The sequence below is a fragment of the Chrysochloris asiatica genome, unplaced genomic scaffold (assembly GCF_000296735.1).
Source record: "Chrysochloris asiatica unplaced genomic scaffold, ChrAsi1.0 scaffold00108, whole genome shotgun sequence".
Taxonomy (NCBI): Eukaryota; Metazoa; Chordata; class Mammalia; order Afrosoricida; family Chrysochloridae; genus Chrysochloris; species Chrysochloris asiatica.
In genome coordinates this window covers 1,405,510-1,417,031 of record NW_006408626.1, presented here as the reverse complement: position 1 = coordinate 1,417,031, position 11,522 = coordinate 1,405,510, and the positions used below count along the sequence as shown (strand labels likewise).

The window sequence follows — 11,522 nt, the reverse complement described above, 5'->3', positions numbered from 1 at the left end:
AACAAACAACCTTTAAAAAGACATGTTGTCTTTACACCTCAAAATAATAAATACCATGTGTAGGATGTTACTTTCTCACACCTGCAGGGAGACTTTCCACTGATTCAGATATTTCAATACATTCATTCAACATTTAATAAATAATCTCTTTTGTGACCGTTGTTGTTGTTGTTAAGTGCCGTTGAGTCGATTCCGACCCATAGACAACCTGTGTACGATTTCCGAGGAGCAGCTGGCGAGCCTGAACCGCCGACCTTGCAATTCAAACGGCTCTGCAGTCTGGCGCATTAACCCACAGCGCTACAAAGGCCTCTTTTTTTTTTTTAATTAAAAAAAAAAAACAAACCATCCAACCCTGATACATTCTTGAATTCTATAGCAAAGATCTCTTCTGTCAGGCTTCTAGAACCCACCCAGCACAACATGCTTCTTTCTATACCTCTCGGTTTAACTCAACAATTACTAGCCGTCTACCAACCCTCCATACTACCTGGTTCACAAACAAAATATTAATAAACCCGATTTCTCCAAGGTCACGGAGGCAGGGTTCGGGCTCAGTCCGATCTAGGGGGCTTTTGCATCATTGAACCGTTATTGGCATCTCAGGACTAGAGATCCAAAGCCCAGAAAGGTGAACAAACTTATTTCTCATACCACTTACCCTGGACTAGTAGAGGCCTGAGAAGTTATTAATATTCTGGAAGGCTTCAGGGCGGCTGAAACCCATTGGCATAGAGAAACCAAACGGGACGCGGCCATTTTTGCACATAACTAAGCAATCGCGTTTCCATCAACAGAGCGTCATTTCCGCTGTCTCAAGCCAATCGGACCGAGAGACTCGGAGAAGGCTCTTGCCCTCACTCAGCATGGCCTCCTTCCGCCTTCCCTCTCATTGGTGAATGGGCTCTCTCGGCTCCCATTACTCTCTCCGCTTCTTCCGATTGCCCGCAGTAGCCATGGCGGCTATGAGCTTATTGCAGCGGGCTTCGGTCACTGCATTGGCAGTTTTGTCTGGCCGCCGCTTAGGCCCCCGACTCGGTTCCGGAGGGTTCCTCACCCGTGGTTTTCCGAAGACTGATGGTGGGTGTTTACTTTGGGAGGAAGCGCGCGCAGGGTGAACGGAATGAGAGGTGGAGTCAGAGGACTCCCCGGGTGACCTTGGTGGGATCCAGAGGGAGAGAGGAGAAATTAAGAGCGTGGGACTTGAAAGAAAAGAGATGATATCATTAATTAGCATTTGAAAACTCTGCCTTTTACAAACCTCCCGATTGGTGTTAATTTGCCTATGAAGCTAGGGGGGTTAGAGCTAAAATCCAGGTGTCTCAGACATCGAATTCTTTGTATTTTCCTTCTGCACTAGGTTCTAGTCCCATAAGAGGAGCCCACTGTTACTAAATATTATGTAGACTAGTAAAGATTGTTGTTGTTAAGTTCCATGGAGTCGGTTCCGACTCATAGCGACCCTATGCACAACAAAACGAACCACTGCCCCGTCCTGCGCCAATCTAACAATCCTTGTTATTAATGAGCCCATTGCTACTGCCACTGTGCCAGTCCATCTTGTTGGGGGCCTCCCTCTTTTTCACTGACCCTCCACTTTACCATGCATCATGTCCTCCTCCAGGATCTGGCCCCCTTGTGATAATATATCCTGAGTAAGAGCTGAAGTCTGCCTTCTAAGGAACATTCTAGCTGTACTTCTGCCAACACAGATTTTTTTGTTTTTCTGAATGTCCTTAGTACTTTTAGTATTCTCCAACACCATAATTCGAACACATCAATTCTTCTACAGTCTTCCTTATTCATTGTCCAGCTTTCACATGCGTATGAGGTTATTGAAAATACCATGGCTTGGGTCAGGTGGCAACTTAGTTCTCAAGCTGACATTTTTGCTCTTCAGCACTTTAAAGAGGTCTTGTGCAGCAGATTTGCCTAATGCAACATGTCCTTTGATTTCTTGACTGCTGTAAATCTTTGTGGGAGCTGAATGTCTCATCTCTTTCCCTTGGTGGTTTGGAACTACTGACCTTGCAGGTTAGCAGCTCAACTTGTTACCTACCAGGACTCCATGTTTTGCTTTTGATTTTCTTATTAAAAGAATTAATGAGTGTTCATTAGTATGAACTAATTAATCCAGTCTGGCTCTTATTTGATTTTTATTATCACAGTCATAAAATAGGGTTTTAAAGCACTCAACCGTAAGGTCAGTTTGAACTGCAAGGTCAGCGGTTCAAACTGACCAGCCACTTCTGGGAAACCCATGTAGGGTCACTATAGGTTGGAATGGACTCAAGGCCACTTAACAACACAGGCAAAAATGCCAGGTCCCAGGAAAGTCATAATGCTTCTGAGGAGGGCTAGTTGGAGTCTTGGAGGCTATGACTGCCTTCCAGGGATATGAATAATCATAGTAATAGCCTATTGTTGTTAAGTGCTGTCAAGTCAATTCCAACCCATAGCAACCCTGTACAGGGTTTCCAAGGAGCAGCTGATGAGTTTGAACCACCGACCTTGCAGTTCAAACAACTTTGCAGTCTGACGCATTAGCCCACAGTGCCACACCAGGACTTTAGCTCTAGCAGTTCCTTTGTAGAACTAGAATAAATGGCCCATTGGTGGTGGCTGTGTGCCGTGGAGTCGGTTCTGACTCATAGTGACCCTGTACAGGGTGTCCAAGGCTGTAAATCTTTACGGGAGCAGAACGCCTCATTCTCCCACGGAACAGCTGGTAGTTTCAAACTGCTGACCTTGTGATTTGCAGCCCGATTCGTAACCACTGTGATACCAGAGTGCTTTATATTCAGCCTTATTCTCGCAAAGATTACAAAGTAAGTACAATGCTATTAGTTCTATTTTAGAAATACAGAAACTGAGATGTTGTTGTTGTTGTTGTTGTTAAGTGCCATCGAGTCGGTTCCGACCCATAGCGACCCTGTACAGGGTTTCCGAGGGTGTTACAGGGTATTAAAATAATATACCAGTGTAAAATTTAATAATAACAAAAGCCAGTGCATTTATTTATTGAACAATTCCTATATGCCAGACATCAGTGTAAGACTTTAAACAATAATTCATTTAATCCTCTTGATCGAAGATTCAGTGTAAGCTATTTGCCCTATTCAGTATAAGCAGGTAAGAGGAACTCAAACTTTTTAAGTGAAAAGCCATATTGATCTTGTCTAATCTCAAAAACATTTTTGACAATTATATCACTCTTCCAGTTTAATGTGAATTATGTTGTTTCACGCAGTGAGGCAACACACATAGAGGCAGACTTGCTGAGAAAGGGCAAGTGGTAGTTGGCAAATTTCTAATAGGAATTTGAGCATTTCACAGAACTACATGTGCTAACATTGCTTGATGTAGTCTTTTTGTACGTTATTTTTCATTACAAAAACCCTCCTCAAATCCTCCTCCAGCTAGTATGTAATCAAAACTAACCAGATAAACTGAGGCAAAATTTCACTCTCAGTTCTTTCTCCACTCTTCCCCAATCTTGGATTTCTGGAAAGACCACTAACATGTACTCTGAGCCCTTTTGAAGCAAGAAAAGATCTAATAATAGTCATCTATAAGGTTACCCTGTACAGTATTGCTGTGAGTCTGAACTAACTCCACAGCACATAACAACAACAATAAGTTTACTGGAGTCTTTTGGTGTGGCACTGCAGGATAATGCGCTGGACTGCAAGGTCAGTGGTTCAAACCCACCAGCCGCTCCTTGGAAACCCTATACAGGGTCCCTATGGGTTGGAACTGACATGATGGCTCTTAACAACAACATTAAGATGACTGGACTCCTGATATGGTGCTGTAGGATTAGCATTGGACTTTGAACCACAAGGTTGGCAGTTCAAACCTGTTAGCTGCTCCTTGGAAACCAAATACAGGGCCACCATAAGTTGGAACCAACTGGAAGACACTTAGCCACAACAGTAAATAAGGTTACTATAATGAACCTGGCTTTCAAAGATATTTTGCATATGAAACCTTTGCTTTCACTATAGAATGAAAAGTTTTAATTTCTTTATTTTATGTTATGTTGTTTATGTCTGCCCATATTAGTCTGCCAAACTCTAGTAGATTAGGGAGCCTTGTCTTTTTGCTTTTGTTTTCTTTGGAGCCAGACTGCCTAGGTTCAATTCTAGGTTCCATTGCATCTTGTGCCATCACATCTTGGAAGTTAAGTTGAAAGCAATTGGCTAATGTGTATATTTAATTGCTCAGAATCTGCATTTCCTCATCTATAAAAAAAGAAGATAATTATAACCTGCCTGAGAAAGCTGTGAAGAAAAATGGGCTAATACATGCTTTGGGAGAGATCTACAACACATGGCATCAGCCTTCTGTAGAGCCTTGTGGCCACACCTTAAACATCTAGTGCTAGCATGCTGTCTTCATTTACCCTTGGTGGAAGTACCTTCAAGTCAGTTCCGGCCCATAGTGATCCTGTGTAGGGTTTCCGAAGAGTGGCTGGTGAGCTTGAACTGCCGATCTTGTAGTTCAAACCGAGTTTGCATGTGGAAAACTTATGTGAGCAAATTATGGTTTAAAAACAAAACTGAGAAGAGTATTAATTCAGACATCATTTTAACAGGTGAAATTGGCAATTAAGGGTCAATTTTCTGATATGTTTGGGTACAGGGCTCTTGGGATAAGTTGGTGTTGAGAGAGAAGGTTTGCAAAAGAGATTGGGATCAAATTGGAGGTTGGGGGTGGGACTGATTTCTAAGCCAAAGTATCTTAACTTTATTTTCTAGCCATCAGAGTCATAGGCAGTGTTTTAGCAAAAGAGTGACATCAGTTGTGTGTTTTAGGAAGCTATTTCTGAAGATTGGATGGCTTACAGAGGATGCTGATTTCTTAAACCAGTGAGGTAATGAGGACATGGAAGGATATGAAGAGTTTGAATGTTAGGATCAAGATGTTTTGACAACTGATGAATGAGGACTAGGTAGAGGGAAGATGACTGAGATTTTTGCATGTCTAAAATACAGTCAAGTGCCTATATTATTCGATCCTTGCAAAGCTCATAATTATCAAAGACTCAGTAGCTTTCCTGAGGCTATTTGTTATTTTTTAAAATGGTTATTGACAAGGCAGTCCTGGCATGTTCCGGCTCTCACAAGTTTTAAAAAAGGAAGTTATTGATATCTTGAAATCTGTTAAGTCAACTTCAGTTCATGTCTGTCAAAGTAAAACGGTGCTCTATGGTGTTTTCAATGGCTAATTTTTCAGAAAGAGATCACCAATACATCTTCTGAGACACCTCTTGGGTAGCCTTATACTTCCAGCCTTTTTTGTTAGCAGCTGAGGGCGTTAACTGTTTCTACCACCCAGTGACTCCATCTAATAAGCCTTGTTGTTGTTGTTAGTTGACTCCTAGTGACTCATGTATGCAGAGGTGGGCTGCTGCATAGGATTTACAAGTCTATAACCATTCAGAACCCAGTCTCCAGGTCTGCCTCCTGAAACATCTCTGGGTGGTTTTGAACTGCCAGACTTTCAGCTAGTTGTCAAGTGCTTAACTGTTTGTGACACCCAGGAGCCATGTAATTAAATACCTACGAGAAGCTCTAGGCTGTAGAGAAAGTGGAAGATGGGGTATTTTGGTGGAAAGAGAACCTTTCTGATTGCCAGAAATCCTGGCAGTCACTTGGTTGTAAGCAATGTTTAATGTTTTTAGATTGTAAACAGATGACCCCACAACATCAACAACAAAATCATGAAGGCGCAGAACATCAGAACAGAATTTGCTACTGTGAAGAAATATACTTTAGTACAGTTAATAATAATAACAGTTATCTGGCTCATTTGATGATATGAATAAATGTTGTTTAACAGTTGGGTAATTATATGTAAAGGGCAAGCAGTTCACATTACTAACTACACTACTGTTAGTAGGATATAGTCAGACCAAACTTTGTTCCATGGCTGTTTCTTTGTTACATTTTCTGTGTGGCACTGAGGGTTAATGCGCTGGACTTCAAAGTCGGTTTGAACTGCAAGGTCATGGTTCAAGCTCACCAGCCGTTCTTCAGAAACCCTATACAGGGTCACTATGGGTTGGAACCAATTCGATGGCACTTAAAAACAACAACAACATATCCATCACTGATACAGAGTCCTGGTGTGGCACCATAAGATAAGCCCTGGACTGCTAGCTACAAAGTTGGTGACTGTTTCCTGGTAACCCTATACAGGGTCACTGTGAGTTGGAACCGAAGCCCTATGTAATTAAATGTTACATTTGACAACAACAGCAGCATTACTAGTATTGTACTATAGGGTAAGCACTGGACTGCTAGCCACAAGGTTGGCAGTTCAAACATATCAGGGACGACTCTGAAATCCTATATAGGGTCACTATGAGTCAAAACCAGCTCAACGACACTTAACACCAACAACAAAACCTTACGCTGCTAACCAAAATGCCGGTAGCTCAAACCCACCAGCTGCACCACAAAATAGAGTTGTAGCCATCTTTTTCTATGAAGATTTACAACCTTAGAAACCGTACAGGACAATTCTACTCAGCCCTTTAGGGTCACTGTGAGTCGGAATCAACTCAACAACATTGGGTTTGGTTTTGGTTTTTATGATGAGTGTAATTTATGGTCAGTGTTCCCTAAAGCCACGCGTAGTTTAATCCTCCTATCTCTCTCTCTCAGTGTCTGTGTGTGTGTTTCTGACTGAAGGAGAAAGTTGGAGGTGTGCTCTCTCTTCTGAATGGATGTAGTGTATGTAAGGAAAGATTCCATACCAACGTTTCATTTACTCGTTGTTGGGTGCCTGCCGTAGACTCTATTCCAACTCACAGTAACTCCAGGTGACAGTAGAACTGTCCCATAGGGTTTCCTAGACTGTAATCTTGGTGTGGCGCTGTAGGATAAGTACTAGAATGTTAACCTCAAGGTTGGTGGTTCAAACCCACCAACCACTTCTTGGAAACCCTATACAGGATCACTATGAGTCAGAACCGACTTCACAGAACTCAACAACACCAGTCTTTCTTTACAGATGCCAATTGCTAGGGCCTCCTCACACACAGCCACTGAGTGGGTTCTAATTGCCAGGCTTGATTAGTAGCCAAGTGCCACCAGGGCTCCTTTTAATTCACTTAGAAAATATAAATTCAACAGATATTTATGGAGCTCCTGCCATTTAATGAGGAACCCTGATGGTGCACCTGAGTAAACACTTGGCTGCTGTCCAGTGGTCGGAGGTTTGAACCATGGGAGAAAAACATGGCATTCTGCGTCTCTAAAGATCACCACCCTGGAAACCCTATGGATCAGTTCTACGCTGTCCTGTCGGGTTGCTCTGAATCAGAATTGACTCAACAAGGGCTTTGGGTTTTGTCACTGTGTGGCTGACCATCAATGGTACTGGACATACAGAGCCAAATAAAACCTCACCTGACTTGATGGACTTTACCAAAAATATTTTGAAATAATTGTCATTCCTCTAAAGGTAAAAACTGGATGATATTAAGGAAAATAAATAAGATAGAGCAGTCAGCAAAGACCTCTCTGAGGAGATGACTTTGGATCTTAGCCCTGAAGAGTGGAGGCAGCCATTCAAAGAGCCCCAGGAAAAGCCTTCCAGGTTTAGGTAGACATGAGAGTGTGCCTTTTTACTTTAAGAGGGTCATATATTTCGACATCCTCTAAGCCAATTCCCTATATAGTACTCATCCGAGTTATCCACGCGTATCCCATTGTTGATACTTAAATAATTCTGTAACGGGGAATCCAGGAGGCAGTCTGTTTTATTTTTAGTCACTAAAATTGTTAGAATCATCTTCCTTATATTAAGTTAAAAACTACTTTTTTACACATTGGTCTAACTTCTTCCTTTGAAGTCAATACAGAATACTGTAAGCCCTCTGTCCTGGGACAACCTTCAACTATTAATAGGGAGTTGTCTGGTCCCCACCTAGACATTTCTTTTGTGGGCCCATCGGCTTCAGTTCTTTCACCTCCAATGTCAGTTTCCAAGCTGTTTGCCATCCTGGATACTTTAACTGGAGTGTGTTCACAACTGCCCCTCACCATGATGGTGCTCTGGGCAGACACGCTTCTTTCTGCTGGTGGAGTCAGGGATGGAGGTGGGAGTTCCTTCTGTTGTAAATTCTTAATTCCAGTGGATTGCCTTTATTGGTAAACATATCACACGAGTGATTCTTCTTAAGTCTGTGGGAAACTAAATTTTGGGGGTAATATGAAAGCTAGACTATCAGAAAGATATTACCTGTGCTTTATTGACTATGCAAAGGCTTTCAACCATGTAGATCATGACAAGCTATGAACAACATTGCAAACAATGAGTATTCCAGAACACTTAATTTTTCTCATGAGGAACTTACACATAGACCAAGAGGCAATCATTCAAATAAAACAAGGGTTCACTGAATAATTTAAAATTAGGAAAGATGTACACCATGGTTTGTATTCTTTCACCATACTTATTCGAGCTATATGATAATCAAATAATCTGAAAAGTTGAATCATATGAAGAAAAATGTGGCATCAGGATTGGAGGAAGACTCAATAACAACTTTGCTTACTGAAAGTGAAGAGGACTTGAAAGACTTAACTGATGAATATCAAAGGCTCAATGTGTAGAAACCAAAATTCCTCACCACTGGACCAATAAGCATTATGGTAAATTCATTTTGTTTGGATCCACTATAAACACTCATAGAAGCAGTAGTCCAGAACTCAAACGATGCATTATATTAGGCAAACCTGCTGCACAAGACCTCTTTAAAGTGTTGAAGAGCAAAGGTGTCAGTTTGAGGACTAAAGTGCGCCTGACCCAAACCATGGTATTTTCAATCATCTCATATTGACCATAGAAGAATTGATGCATTTGAGTTATAGTGCTGGAGGAGAATATTGAAAGTATTATGGGCTACCAGAAGAACAAACAAATTTGTGTTGGAAGAAGTACAGCCAGAATGTTCCTTAGAAGCCCTAATTGCAAAACTTCATCTCTCATAACTTCAGACTTATTATCAGGAGGGACCAGTTCCTGGAGAAGGACATCATGCTAGGTAAACTAGGAAGGTCAGCAAAACAGAGGAAGCCCCCCAACAAGATGGATTGGCGTAATGACAGCAGTGGTTCAGTCCGGGCAGTGTCTCATTCTGTTGTGTATAAGGTCACTATCAGTTGGAACTAACTCAATGGCACGTAGCATCAACATTTATTTATTGTCTATCTCTCCCAGCAGAATGTATATCTCCCTTACACTGTAGGCCCCACATAGGACCTGAATATTGTTGTTGTCAGATGACATCAAGTTGGCACTCTTCCTTCAGTACCATTGATTATATGTCACCTCTTGAAATTGATGAACATCGACCATTTCTTTTTTGGTTCAGTGACTCTGTGTATTCCTTCCATCTTCCTTGGATGCTTTCTGCATCATTCAGTATTTTACTCCTAGAATCTTTCAGTATTGCAAGTGGAGGCTTGAATTTTTTCTTCAGTTCTTTCAGCTTGAGAAATGCTGGGTGTGCTCCGTTTTTGGTTTTATGACTCCAGATCTTTGCACATTTCGTTATAATATTTGACTTTGTCTTCTCAAGCTGAGCTTTGAAACTTTCTGTACTGCTCTTGTATCTCCTCATATCTTCCATTTGCTTTAGCAGCTGTACGCTAGAGAGCAAGTTTCAGTGTCTTGTCTTACATCCATTTTGGTCTTTTCCTTCTGATGATTGTGAGGATGGTACAGGACCAGGCAGTGTTTCATTCTCTTGTGTATAATATCGTTATGAGTCAGAACTGACTTGATGGCACAGAACTGCATTTATTTATCTGTCTCTCCCAACAGGATCTATGTTCCTCTTAGACTGTAGGCCCCATAGGACCTGGACATAGTAGGCTCTTAAATATTGTTTGAATTGATGGATTCTTAGTATTAGCTTACTTATTCAACCCATATATTTTCATCTGGTCTGCACGTGTGTGTGTGCGCACACACACACACACACACACACACACACACACTTCCCTAATTGTATCTTTCAAATGATTTGCTTAAATGTATATTTGTCAGATTCTCTTACTCTTATTTTAGAACCCTTTGTAGTATGAATTGCACTCATTAAATTCATGTCAACTTCTAATTCTCATGTAAATTTACTTCCTAAATTCACTGTAAGATGCTGCAGATGATACTAAAATTAGGAAGTCAGATTCTGCCTTAAAGATACTTGCAGTTCAGTGGTACCATTGAAAACAAACATAAATATCACTAGAATGCACAGCAATTCAAGGGGAAGAGAAAGATCATTTGGTTGGGAGGACTATTAGTCTCTTGGAGGATAATAGATGTGTGCAAAAGGGAGGGCATTCTAGACATGTTAGTGTGAACATAGACTACAAATATTTCTGACTTCTTTTATGACTGAAATTATTTTAATAGGAATTTAAAATTTTATTCCACAGTGACAGCTAAATCTTCACATACAAAATTTCTCTGAAAGCAATTACACAGCTGAAAGGCAGTACCCCCTCAGTTACTCTGTAACAGCTAGATCCTTGTTGTTGTTGTTGTTAGTTGCCATCAAGTTGGGAAGGGCATACAGTAGCTTCCAGATTTCCAAGAAAGCAGAAGAATGTAGAAGTAGGATCTGGGAGTGAAGTTTTGCCTAAGTCTTTCTCTAGCTAAAACCACTGCCATTAAGTTGATTCCAACTCATAGAAACTTGAATGGTAGTATATTTGTAATTCAGTGAGGTTTCATAAAGCTAGGTTAGAATGTACAGTTTTGTAACACATTCCTACTGAGCATTTGTTCAGTTTATATTGTGGCAAAGGCTATAATTAAGGAATTAAAATAAATAAATTAAGACATATTAATCGATGAATTAAAATAAATAAATGAGACACGGGGAAACCTGGGCATAGAAGAATTCATTGTTTTTGCAGAGCAACAATGAATTTTCTTTGGATGGCAAAGCCACAAAGATAATATTCTATGCGCAGGCCCCTAGTTATTTTTTTCCTTTTGAATCATTTTCTGATTTATTCATGATTTTATTAGTATCCCTTTACTTTGGATTTTGGCTCTCCCACACTTTAGTATATTTTTATTAAAAGTTAGAAGTCATATATTAGTTACATTTTGTTCTACTTGTAATCTTAGGTAGTTTTAATACTTATATTAACAATGTTCTTAAGACTGCTAGGAGACAGGATTTGTCAGTTGAATTACTGCCAGTTTAGGCTTAGTGATTATAAACATTCTTCCTTTTAGCCTTAGTTTAAGGCAATAAAGAATCCCTAAAAGCAACTAGGCCATAAATAAGGGCTGTGAGTACAAGAATTTCTAAAAACAATTAGACTATAGATAAAGGCTATGGGTATATACAGATACTAAATAAAAAGTCTGACTTAGACGTTCTTAAATTAATGATCAGTAAAATAGAGAAGTTGTTTTTCATAGCCTCAGTTTCCCTGATAAGTGATGTTTTTGTAGACTATAAACAGATAGTGTATGGAAGAAGTTAA

At 40.4% G+C, this 11,522-nt stretch overlaps 1 protein-coding gene across 2 annotated transcripts in view; it reads left to right on the top strand.

Moving 5' to 3' along the window:
- The first annotated feature begins 956 nt into the window (after nucleotides 1-956).
- The window catches only part of NDUFB5 (NADH dehydrogenase (ubiquinone) 1 beta subcomplex, 5, 16kDa), a 20,747-nt gene continuing 10,181 nt past the window's right edge, over nucleotides 957-11,522 (top strand). For both annotated transcript variants that reach the window (XM_006867697.1, XM_006867696.1), the window contains exon 1: nucleotides 957-1,080. In XM_006867697.1, the coding sequence (XP_006867759.1) occupies nucleotides 957-1,080 (124 nt within the window). The remainder of the gene's footprint in view (nucleotides 1,081-11,522) is intronic.